The sequence below is a fragment of the Notolepis coatsorum genome, assembly GCF_963971535.1.
Source record: "Notolepis coatsorum genome assembly, chromosome: 7".
Taxonomy (NCBI): Eukaryota; Metazoa; Chordata; class Actinopteri; order Aulopiformes; family Paralepididae; genus Notolepis; species Notolepis coatsorum.
This window is the reverse complement of record NC_140171.1, coordinates 127,217,907-127,230,988: the sequence shown is the minus strand read 5'-3', so window position 1 is coordinate 127,230,988 and position 13,082 is coordinate 127,217,907. Positions and strand designations below refer to the sequence as shown.

Sequence of the window (13,082 nt, the reverse complement as noted above, 5' to 3'; positions counted from 1 at the left end):
CTCAAGTGTGTGTGTGTGTGTGTGTGTGTGTGTGTGTGTGCCCATCCAACAGGAAATGATTCCCTTTGCTGTGGTGGGAAGCGACCAGGAGTACCAGGTCAACGGGAAAAGGATTCTGGGCAGGAAAACTAAGTGGGGGACTATAGAAGGTAATATTTACACCCACACACACTCACACACACACACACACACACACACACACACACTCTCACACACAGCTGGTCACTTTTCCTGCCCAATAAACAATGGAAAACGGGTCACCGGGCAACAGATTTACTGCTGCCTCATTGCCCCAAATGCAGGCCAAGCGTGTGTTCATCGCTGCCACTGCCAGCATAATGTTTAAATCACCACCGTGCTGATCCAAGGTGTGTGTTTGGTCGTTCCTCTAGTGGGCCAGTGTTTGCCTTGTCCCGTGTCACTGTTTGTCTGAAACCAAACAGATTTAAGAGTCACACAGACATGAGAACCGGATGTGTGTGTGTGTGTGTGTGTGTGTGTGTGTGTGTGTGTGTGTGTGTGTGTGTGTGTGTGTGTGTGTGTGTGTGTGTGTGTGTGTGTGTGTGTGTGTGTGTGTGTGTGTGTGTGTGTGTGTGTGTGTGTGTGTGTGTGTGTGTGTGTGTGTGTGTGTGTGTGTGTGTGTGTGTGTGTGTGTGTGTGTGTGTGTGTGTGTGTGTGTGTGTGTGTGTGTGTGTCTGGATAGGGAGCTAGATAGGGAATGATTGTAAGGACAAGCGGAGGACTGGTGGAGGAATGTCAGGGTGTCTGGAGGCCTGGCTTCTTCCCACACCGTGACTATTCTGACCCCCTCTTTCTTCTAGTGTCTCAGATGATCAATCATTATTATTTCAGACTGTGAAGACTAACATAAATATTTATATATTTTTTAAACATCTTAACCTCACACATTCCCGGCCAATCACGTATATACTGTATACGTTATTGGGAGCCAGCGGTTGACTGCCAAAAACGTATATACTGTATACGTTTTTGACTCGTTTTTTCTTTTATTCGCTTTTAATATCCTATTCAATGTCACGGAGCTGTATTTTGCCTGGAAAAGACATATTGGGACTCCGAGGGGGCAGTACCGGCCAGATCCTGGTAGTGGCGCTGTCTCGAGAATGCAGTAACCCCTGTTGCAGACCGGGGGCCACACTGAAAACGCTCCGGGCGGACTTTTCTACTAACATGAACCTATGGCTTTACCGGATTGCATTGAATAGCCCTCGGGACCCCCGACTCACAATGCTGTGGTGGGTTATCATGGGCCAAATGGACATATGATCTACCAGATGGCAATCAAATAATTGGAATATTCTTTTTGGAATCCCACAGGTAAGGACAATTTAACGTGAATTTCAGCTTGATCGTGCAAGGATTTCATAGCTATCCCCCTGATCAGCGTATGATGTGGTAATAACGAATGCCGTTATTGGCAATCAATTAATCAGAAACGACCCCCCCCTTTCATGCATTCATGATGGAACAACATAATACTGATCATATGCATTTGGATTTTTAACTCTAGCGTGTGTATGGATGAAACGCCAATGGATTTAATGTTATTAGCGTTGCGCCTTATAAATAGCCTCACAGGAATTAGCCCCGATCATTCCGAAATAACACTCATATTCACCACGGTATAAAACGGGAACATATTGATGGAAATTTTCTTTCTTTCTTGCATCTTGAACGGAAGGTTCATACTGTCAAATGACCATGATATTGTATCCATAGCTATAATATTAAATATAGATTTAGCTCTACAAACAACGTGATGCACAGTGAACATCTGTAATGGAAAGCTGGCATTCCAGCCACATTCCAATGGCCGTGAATGTGTTGAGCCCTAGCCATATTTTCAGATAATTCGCCTAAAAGTAAACGGAAGATTGCTCCACTTGCATGTTCTTGGTATCTAGGGACATCTATGGACCTCAGGGAATGTATTCCCAGTGTCAGAAATATTGTGTATGTTACTATGCTTGAGTAAATTGTAATGAACCAAAGGAGAATATAAATTATTTATAATATATTTTTTTCTCCATCTTTGACGGTGAATAACACCGTGCTAACATTGACCAAAGTGAAAAAGATTGTGTACTAATAATCTAAGCAAATTAATAAAGGGTAGATGATTTACAGGTGTTTTTGTAGATACAGTACTGAATTTTTCCATCTCTGGACACATGCAATTTGAAATATGAATATAAAATATCAGGCCTATAAATTACCTTATTATGGCCAAGTCATACATCTATGGATTGGTCCAAATCTCCTCTTTCCAATGGCAGTTAAATCTGGATTTAGTACCACCAGGCGCCCATCGCAGGGCAGCAAAGACCGTGAATGAAATCTACTGTAAGAACAGTTACTTTTGTATAATGTCCATAGCTCCACCATTTTTTACCGGATTGCTAAACATTCTTTTTCTAGACGTTCACAGAAAGGTAAAAAAACAATATACGTTGTATTTTATGGCAATAACATTGAGGTTTGTTCGACCCGTGAGATATATTCACGATTTTATTTGTAAAAGAAAAATGGTTGCACTACGTTTTTATGCGGCTGGTGTGAGCTGGCTAGTGTAGTTTTGTGAAATTTCGACGTCCATCGAAAGCCCTGGGTCTCCTCTTTCTTAGGACTACAACGATTTAATGACGGCGTCATGTCCTCGCATCCAAAATCATCTGGTTTCCAGTGCAATGCGCAGAGATTTTGACAAGCTCATATTTCGCTATACCGCTTAAAATCATTGGTAAACAAACGTAGTGCTGGAAATATACACTTTCACTGCTGTTTTGATAGGGTTAGGGCTTGTGTCCATAGCAGACGTTTTATGAGTTGTCAGCTCCTTCCTGTCATTAATTTCTATGCTGGAGACGCGACAGGCGGGCTCCTTTTCCCAGCCCCGCGCCTCGCGTTTATGAGCTCTCGGCGGTAGCAAGGACGCGGCAACTAGAGGTGCGGCGGGTGCGGCAGCACCCCTGCTGGCGGGGAGTGTAACTGATCTGATCTGAGTCTGACGTGGTGACGCACAATTGCAGCGCGGCACAGACAGTCCATACACACATCGGCGACGCCTACTACAGACGTGGATTTCGGCGCGAAGGTTGAATAAACAGGTTGAGGTTGAATAAACAGTACATATCGCTGTGTATATGTCCAACCTGCACATGCAAACAAGAGGACTCTTCAAAGACGTGGAAAATCTCCTCCATCTGTGTCTTTCCTCCTTCTCGGCGCTCCGTCGCCTCAAAACCTGGATGCGTAACACAGTTACCCAGAAGAGACTCACTCACCTGGCCTTGCTGCAGATATGCATCAGGAGGTTCTGGACTCACTGGACATTCATGTTGTCATGAAGGAGTTTATTTCCACCACTCCTGAACGCAAGAGTCTTCGGAATAGGTAATCGTGTGCGCTGTGCTCACTTGGTTAATGTTTCAGCACCACGGACAGCGATTGTTGTTGTGACAAAACTGCTGCATTTCGTGTGTGAACTGTCCATGTTGGTGTTCAAGCTTGTCTGTTGTAGTGTAAAATATTGATCTTTCAAATTAATGGAAAATCATAAATGATGCGCTTCGCGCATGCATTTAATATGACGTATTATTATTATTATTTATCTCTGACTCGACCGCACCCGCACCCCCAAGTCAGAATCACTTCCCGCGTGCCTGGGCGGTAGCGTTTTTGGGCGGAGCACTCTCAGCGCATAAAGTTGAAACTAGTTCAACTTTTGGAAAGGAGCGCGCTCATCAAGGTAATCAACATCGAGGAAGGGGCGGAGCCGCGGCAGTCGCGAGCTCTGGCGAGACCCAGGAAAACGCTCAGAGCTTTTTTTTCTTTTTTTCAAATTGGTCCGCCTTGAAAAAAACTTCCGCTATGGACACAAGCCCTTAGGGTCTTTACTCTCGGCTACATTTGAAAAAGAAACGCAACACCACAGACTGTATTGATCTATTTGTGACGTGAAATAAATCTCAGCCCGGTACTGGGCCAATCAGGCTTAAGAGGTTAAAATGTCCTTTTTATACGGTCTATGAGAAGACGTTCCTGAAAATCATAATCTAGCTGCATTTTAGAGATTCAAATGTACCTGTTCAGCCACTCGATGTCACTACTGTAGTGATTCTTCAATTGCAAATGCTGGTTAAGGGACTCACCCCAGTCCTTAACCCTTTCACTACCACACTACCAAAGGGTTAACCCTTTCACTGCAACAATACAGAAGGTTAACCCTTTCACTGCCACATGACAAAGGGTTAACCCTTTCACTACCACCCTACATAAGGTTAACCCTTTCGGTTTGTCTGTAGTGTGGTAGTGAAAGGGTTAACCTTCTGTAGTGTGGTAGTGAAAGGCTTAAACACTATTTATGGTATAAATATATTTTTGCATTTTCGCACACTCCCCACCACCTGCCCCCAACCCACCCACATAACCTCAATAACCACCAACCCCGAGGTGGAGAACCACCGTCGTAGAACCCACCGTCAGAACCTAGCGGACGGGATAAGAGAACCACGGGTGTAGAACCCCCCGTCAGAACCTAGCGGACAAAGGCACGGAGTGCGAGAGAGGTAAAGCAAGTGAGACCGTGTGAGAAACGCTGTCGTCTCCGGGCCGGAGGAACAATGGTTCCATTCTAGCCGGGCCAGGCGGTCTGGAGGGAGGGCAAGCAGAGAGGAAGAGAGGAAGAGGCGATGCTGACTCTGACGCTGTAAATTAGACCACGGAGGGAGGTGTCTGGGACGGCTGTTCTCACAGAAAGCAAACCCCCGTTCCTTTCTGCAGCCGAGCAATAGAGTACAAATGGAAGTGGAAACGGTTTATTTTCTCTGCAGGATCTCTGTGTGTGTGTGTGTGTGTGTGTGTGTGTGTGTGTGTGTGTGTGTGTGTGTGTGTGTGTGTGTGTGTGTGTGTGTGTGTGTGTGTGTGTGTGTGTGTGTGTGTGTGTGTGTGTGTGTGTGTGTGTGTGTGTGTGTGTGTGTGTGTGTGTGTGTGTGTGTGTGTGTGTGTGTGTGTGTGTGTGTGTGTGTGTGTGTGTGTGTGTGTGTGTGTGTGTGTGTGTGTGTGTGTGTGTGTGTGTGTGTGTGTGTGTGTGTGTGTGTGTGTGTGTGTGTGTGTGTGTGTGTGTGTGTGTGTGTGTGTGTGTGTGTGTGTGTGTGTGTGTGTGTGTGTGTGTGTGTGTGTGTGTGTGTGTGTGTGTGTGTGCGTGCGCGCGTTGTTGATGAGGAGAGAGAAGGAGGGCTTATTGCTCGACTATGTCTACAGTACATGCGTTCAAATGTGTGGGAGCTCTCTTGATATTTCCCATTGAGGAGACAAAGAGAGGGAGGGGGGGTCATCTGGTAATCGGAAGGTTCCCGGTTTTCGATTCCGAGTGCAGCTCCTCTCGGCGGCGCATGGAAGTGTCCTCGACCTCGAGCAAGACACTGAACCCCTAGCTGCTCCCGATGAGCACCTAGCAGTCCTAGCATGGTTGCCTCTGCCGACGGTAAACGCGAGGCATAAGTTGCAAAGCGCTTTGGATAAAAGCACTAGAAATGCAGTCCATCCATTTAAGAGAGAGAGGAGAGACTTTTTTTGTTTTGTTTTGTTAGGAGTGCTCGCCCTCTCCCCACCACTAATCAACACTCCCAGACCCAGTGGTTACATAGCTCTCCTCCTCTCCCTAACGCTCAAATATAATTAAATGGCCTGCCCCTGGATTTCAAAGCCACACATAAATAGCAGCCCTTTTTTATAAATGTTTTGGCCTTGACATAATCTATAATTCAAACACGTGTTGGGTCCTACTGGAGGCACCGGCGGGCTGTCGCAGGGAGTTTGTTAAAATGTCTCACTTAAGTTCTCCAATATAGAGAGGAGTTGAGGTGTATTAAATTACTTGGAAGTGGAGGAGGGTGTTATCTTGACTTAAGAAAATTGCTCCAGATGTCAAGTTAGAGAATGTCCTTGAGCTGACTTTAGAGCAAGGCTGCCATCTGGTGGTGTGTTATGGAATAACAGACTTGAGATTGGTACATACCAGGAAAGATGGAGAGGATTATTCTAAGGCAATGAAGAGGGGTGATTTTGACAAGAGGACCAATATATATAGTGAGGTTAAAAAATATAATATATATATTATATGTATTTCTAATTATTATAATTTTTTAAGCTCACTGTTACATTTCAAAGTTTACTATTTAATACATTGATTCTGGCCCATGTACGTATCCTACAAAGCAGTAATCTCCATTGCCTCAAAATGGAGCCATGTATCAAGATCCCTTCCTCTTTCTGTAACTACACTACATGCAACACATTAACGGTCTTAGGGTTGTTATAAGATAAGTCTTTCTGGAATAGAATACAATTTAACCAAACCTTCCTTTTGTCTTTGCAGTTGAGAACATTGCACACTGTGAGTTTGCTTACCTGCGAGACCTCCTCATCAGGTATGTTTGCCTTCTCACTGTAGATCTTACTGGTTGTAATGGCTTTGTGATGGTCTGGTGGTGGGGAAGGTACTAACCAGTACTACTGGTTGTAATGGCTTTGTGATGGTCTGGTGCGGGGGAAGATACTAACCAGTACTACTGGTTGTAATGGCTTTGTGATGGTCTGGTGATGGGGAAGATACTAACCAGTACTACTGGTTGTAATGGCTTTGTGGTGGTCTGGTGGTGGGAAAGATACTAACCAGTACTACTGGTTGTAATGGCTTTGTGGTGGTCTGGTGGTGGGGAAGATACTAACCAGTACTACTGGTTGTAATGGCTTTGTGGTGGTCTGGTGGTGGGGAGATACTAACCAGTACTACTGGTTGTAATGGCTTTGTGATAGTCTGGTGGTGGGGAAGGTACTAACCAGTACTACTGGTTGTAACGGCTTTGTGATGGTCTGGTGGTGGGGAAGATACTAACCAGTACTACTGGTTGTAATGGCTTTGTGGTGGTCTGGTGGTGGGGAAGGTACTAACCAGTACTACTGGTTGTAACGGCTTTGTGATGGTCTGGTGGTGGGGAAGGTACTAACCAGTACTACTGGTTGTAATGGCTTTGTGATGGTCTGGTGGTGGGAAAGATACTAACCAGTACTACTGGTTGTAATGGCTTTGTGATGGTCTGGTGGTGGGGAAGATACTAAACAGTACTACTGGTTGTAATGGCTTTGTGATGGTCTGGTGGTGGGGAAGGGAGGCATGCAACACTTTTGGCTGGTTTCACAGAAATGTATTAAGTACTGTTTCCCTTTAGACATCTCCTCTTGGTGACCTGGCCTTAAAATATGTAAATAAAGTACTAATCGACCACAGGAAATGTTATGTTATAGCCACAAGTAATATATTTTGAATATATTTAATATAATTGATGTATTGTATCGAAAATGTACGTACATACATACACATAATAAGTACATATATTACATATAAAAATTTTGTTTTGTTTTTCTGTGCCTCTAACTTTGTCTTAAACATAATCGTTAAGCGAATATTAAAACTTACCTCAACTCTTAACTATAGACAGTGGTGAACGCACTCACAACCGTGACTGCAATTATTGTTGGTTCAACTCCTGGTTGCTGCGTTTGTTTTGGACTTTTGCAGATACAATGAATATATATATATATAACACAATGTACATTATGTACCTTTTCTCCTAGGGTCAAATAGTACTTTATTTACATTTTCTGATGAGACCGAGTTGATGGGTATTCAGATGAACCTGTGCAGATTTGTATTGCTTGAAACCTCCAGTTAGTCTAGGACCCTATATGTTTTTAGTTCATATTGCCGAAACTAGCCCTTTACAAATGGAGGAACATAACAGTAATATTTCACGTGCACAGTATTTGCACGTCAGTTGTCTTCGTTCATGTCCTGATCTGGAACAACAATTGGGCTATTATGTGATGTCGTTGTCTTTCAGGACACACATGCAGAACATCAAGGACATCACCGGCAGCATCCACTATGAGATGTATCGTGTTCGACGGTTGAACGAGTCCAACGCCCACCCCAACGCTCACCCCCCCGCCGCCCAGCCGAGTAGCCAGCCCAAGGCCGGCGCTCAGCCTAACGGCCAACCCAACACGGCTCCTGTGCAGGCCAACGGGGTGGCCGTCTTGTCCCATGAGATGTAGACACATCTGTGTACAGTTACAGTAATCGGGACACACACAGGCACACATACAGACCTAAAAACAAAAAGTGTGCGTAGGAGTGGCATGTATACTCAACATCAATCCACATTTACACTCTTACTCTTTCACTCTCCTACTGTGAGGCACAATTTCATCTCTTATCAGCCTATGCTACAAACACAACTCTCTCTCTTACTCTCTCACTCTCACACTCTCTCACTCTCCTACAGTGAGGCCCAATTTCATCTCTTATCAGCCTATGCTACAAACACAACTCTCTCTCTCACTCTCTCACTCTCACACTCTCTCACTCTCCTACAGTGAGGCCCAATTTCATCTCTTATCAGCCTATGCTACAAACACAACTCTCTCTCTCACTCTCTCACTCTCACACTCTCTCACTCTCCTACAGTGAGGCCCAATTTCATCTCTTATCAGCCTATGCTACAAACACAACTCTCTCTCTCACTCTCTCACTCTTTCACTCTCTCACTCTCCTACAGTGAGGCCCAATTTCATCTCTTATCAGCCTATGCTACAAACTGCCTAAACAGAACTTTATAATCTATCCAAAGGCTACAGACTAGAGAGTGTCGAGATCAGGTGGTTAAGTGGATCATGCCAGTAGCATCTTATTTTGACTCGGCTGATGTGGAGCTGTGTCTTTCACGGCCAGCACGGTTGAAAATTAAGTATGGCACATCGGACAATTATAGATTAGCTCAAAACTAGGAATAGGTGTCTCAATATCATTGGCCTGGTCTTCAATGTGCTGTATAGTGATGTGTAGATACTAGGGGTCAGGTAGGAATATGTAGACTAGGTTTATCGTATTATAGAGGGAGAAGAAGATAGTATTGACACATCTGCACTGCACAGGGAGGGGGGGGGGGGGTGAAAAGCGTTTGCAGTGTGGAGCAGCTTTTGAGAAGGATCCTCTGGTCTTCTTTCCATTGTTCTTAGAGAGCATTTCTTTTTGCCAAACCAACCTCTCTCTTGCTATATATATATATATATATATATATATATATATATATATATATATATATATATATATATATATAATGCCAACATGTTGTGTTCGTATCAGGCTCAGTCATAGTGTGCATTTTACATGAATCTTTTACTGTGTTATTATTGCTGTTAATGTTGTAATGTTATTGTATTGTTGATTATGAAGATGGAGCATGTTCACCACCGCTCCTTCTCGTCTCTGTCCGTTCTCTGACTTTAAAAACCAAATAAATGTCCTTTTTTTCTAAGAGAAGCACATACTAGAATTGATTTATGAATAGGTATTTATCTGTAGTTTTTAGTAGTTAGATGATGATGATATTATTGCAACTTGTCAAGTTTTCCAAGGTTGTTACAGGTCTTAAAAAACGATGATGTTCAGATTTGTTTGTTTTTCATCTTCCATTTTTTTGCCAATGTATTTCTTGTCCCTGCATTTCATAGGCTACCCTGTAAGCTAGGCTACCCTGTAAGCTAGGCTACCCTGTAAGCTAGGCTACCCTGTAAGCTAGGCTACCCTGTACGCTAGGCTACCCTGTAAGCTAGGCTACAATGTGAATAGCAGCAAAGGACCTTTTCCTCCTATAGCGAAGTGTAAAGTAGCCACCTCCTGTACATTAACTTATAGTTGCCCTGCGAGTGCCACGTGGTCCATTTGATGAACTTGTTCAAGCGCTCGGAATCCTACAGCGTTAGACGAGCAACTCGCTGGGGTTTGTTTACCACTGTGTTGAATCTATATCTGTGGACTTGATACTGAGTGGGTTAAATTGAATGCTTTGTAGAGACTACGTACATTCAGGAGCAGGAGACTACACCATCCTGCTCTTATTAACTGCCTACATTTAAACTTAAACAAAGTCGAGAGCATTATTGTGTAATCGGAACAAAGAAATGTACATTTCAACAACAAAAAAATCACAGGGTTCAAAAAAGAAGATCAAGGAAGCCGACGCCAAGGGGACTATTGAAGCCTCGTACACAAAGTTGAAAGATATTAATGCAAATACTCTTTGTTTACTGTTGTATAGTTATTGTGTAATTTGTTATGGTATTATAGAATGAGGTTTATCTTTGATATCCTAGCCTATCTCAAAGAAATAAAGATTGATATTTTTATTGTTAACAGTTTACTGTCTTGATTGTCAATGTAAATACGTGCACAGTTTTTCTTAATTCATTTGCAGAACCAGGCGAAGATTCTCAAAACTGAAGCCGATCAGAGTTAAAACATTGAGTCACCATTCAGCTAACGTTTACTAACTTAGAAGCCTAACATTGTGTAAAAGGCTGGATTATCCCTGCTTATGGGAGTAGTTATACACAGCCACCTGGTAGCAGGATACAGTAGAGTTCAATCTATCTGCACCCCCGTCTTTGGGCCCGCAACGTCGTTCTGGAGAGCGGGCAGCAGGAGCGGATGGGGCCCAGGATTTACTAACCTGGGGGGTGGTACTCTGGTCTTCCTCGCCTTCCAGGGCGGTCAGCAGTAGCTCCCCACACACTCTCACTTCCCCCAGTACCTCCGTTAGCCCTCCCACACCCGGTGGCTGTTAGTTCAATAAAGATATTGGGCTTCCATGGGCGGCTAGGTGGTGTAGTGGGCAAGGCACTCGCCACCAGTGTGGAGACGCTAGGATTCGCGTGTTCGAATCCAGCTCTCCACATTGTTTTTCAGTTTGGCTGGTCGTCCGCAGTAATACACATTGGCCGTATTACGGGGAGGGAAAACTGAAGGGTGGGGATCGAACGTTGTGAACAAGCGACTCCTACAAGTCGGTTGGTGCGCCTGCGCAGTAGAATCAGGAAGTGTCGGGGGCAGCGTGAGCCTCCCACGCGTTACTCCTCGACACTGAGAGATCGAGCTGCGCAGGTGAAAAGATGCGACTGCTGTTACCTCAAGTACCGGAGGGGACTTGTGCTATGTATGACTTAGTCCACATTGCAGCCGGCTTGTGGGAGGCAAGAAACAGCGTTCGTGACAGGGGAGGGTTGAATTGGATGATACGAAATTGGGATGGGAGAAAATATGGAAAAATGGGAGAAAAAGTGGATCAAAAAAAAAAAGATATTGGGCTTCCCTCAAAGCAGTACCCTTCCTTGACCACCTGTATAGACCCTTAATAATATGCTGCGAATGGGGTGGAAGGGTTAAATAAATATACCACAGTCATAGGTATTTACCCGGTCAACAAGGTTAGCATATGATCAGAAATAGACACTCACACCGTGCTCCCATTTACTTCTCCTTTATGTAAGCCTGGTCAATTAGCAAGTTACAATTTATACTTTATGTGGTTCATATGGCATGTATTCACATTAGGCACCGGGTGCTCTCACTTGTATTATAGGGGAACGCTATTCCCAACATAGGCACCTAGTGCTCAATACATTATTACAAAACCCCGCTTGGATTAGGGGAAGACCCAGGCACATGGTAAGGAGTTCAATGGGAATTCAAGAACGTCACAGTTATCACAATACAAAAGAAATAATTTACATGTGGGCCCACGTTACCAAATAAAAACCTACACTAAAGCCGGCTTATAATGGTTGGGGTACCCCTAGACACTGGTCGTTAGCGTTCGCTCGAATGGATACTGTTTTGGGCACACGAAGTACCGCTGTACTTAACCAAGATGGCGGATCCACTCTCACCACCCCTCGTCCGGGTGACAAGATGGCGTCGGGCGATCCCGCGAGCACAGCCAGCGGGCTGGGGTAGACAGCATGGGCAGTGGTGGAACTGGAGGAGCGTGCTGTGTTGTGGCGACCTCTGCTGGAGGAAGAGGTGTCCTCTGCTGCGTTGATGAGACGTCCACTGCGGGGCTGCTGACTGGGCTGGCGCGCTCTAAACTGTTTGGCTACCTTAAACACAGCTAAACTGTGGGTCTTAGTGAACCCTCCTGCTATCGTCTGTACTACTAACGCAATGTGGCTGTATGCACCACCGGTCTTCAGCGACGCTCGCCTGGTGATATACTTGAGTCACTATAGCCGTTAGCAGCATGCTAATACACCGCTCACCCTTCTGGGATAACACGTTATCTATGGACGTTGGTTCTTCTTTCTGTATCGCTTACTCACACACTTCACTATCGCTTGTACTTCTAGGATAACCCGTGTTATAGCAAGTACTCTCTATCACCCGTTGCTCTTCAACGGGGCTCTTCGACGGGACTCTTCAAACGGGGCTCGTCCAGAGCACACGCCCGTTCACGACCGCTCACGTCCGAGTTCACTGTCAAAGAGGACTTCCTTCTGTTCCGCCCTCCAGGTAATCATCTCTCACTCGCTGCTCCTCTCTCCTCCGCTCCACCTGCCACCACTGCCCCCTGCTGGCGACCGCAACTGGTCCCACTATAGGACAACTCCAGGCAGGGAGAAAGATGCTTCAATGTCATGTTAATGGTCCATATCGAAGCCGGAGAAAGAAGAGCACCTCGCATCATTAGTAGTCCGGGCGAGATATCAAAAGGAACACTGTTTATCACACTTTATACACACAGGGGAAGTAACAAGTTAGTCAGCACTTCTGAATACTTAGCAGAATATTCAGGATGCTACAATTGTAAAAGCTTTAACATCAGATTAGTAGCCTATTTCTACCGTGCAGAGTTTCAAAGGATTACGACAACATTATGCTTACCGCTTACCGTCTTCTCTAGAGTCAGACAAGAAGATGGATACCAATTTCCTCTGTGCGTTCAGTAGAAAGCTATCTGGCTGCAAGCTAGCCTAGCTTAGCACAAATGAATCAAAGCGGATACAGCTAGCCTAGGCCAAAAATGCCTCTCCTGGTGTTTTAAGCTAGGCTAGCCTATCCATACCGGCTTCCTTCCCAACACAGTAGCCTGTGTTGTCCGACATAGGATTGCATTTTCTTTTTCTTTGGTAATTTGGACTGACCAATGTAATGTCACAGAGTC

At 44.8% G+C, this 13,082-nt stretch overlaps 1 protein-coding gene and 1 long non-coding RNA gene across 2 annotated transcripts in view; both read left to right on the top strand.

Moving 5' to 3' along the window:
* The window catches only part of septin9b (septin 9b), a 128,033-nt gene extending 119,023 nt beyond the window's left edge, over positions 1 to 9,010 (top strand). The window contains 3 exon segments of the mRNA XM_084318539.1: positions 53 to 149; positions 6,401 to 6,452; positions 7,926 to 9,010. Coding sequence (XP_084174665.1) covers positions 53 to 149; positions 6,401 to 6,452; positions 7,926 to 8,139 — 363 coding nt within the window. The 3' untranslated portion in view covers positions 8,140 to 9,010.
* A 211-nt stretch (positions 9,011 to 9,221) lies between these two features.
* Positions 9,222 to 10,279, top strand: LOC311231972. Its single transcript, XR_014619894.1, has 2 exons — positions 9,222 to 9,631; positions 9,666 to 10,279. It is a non-coding gene; the product is annotated as an uncharacterized lncRNA (long non-coding RNA).
* The last annotated feature ends 2,803 nt before the right edge of the window (positions 10,280 to 13,082 follow it).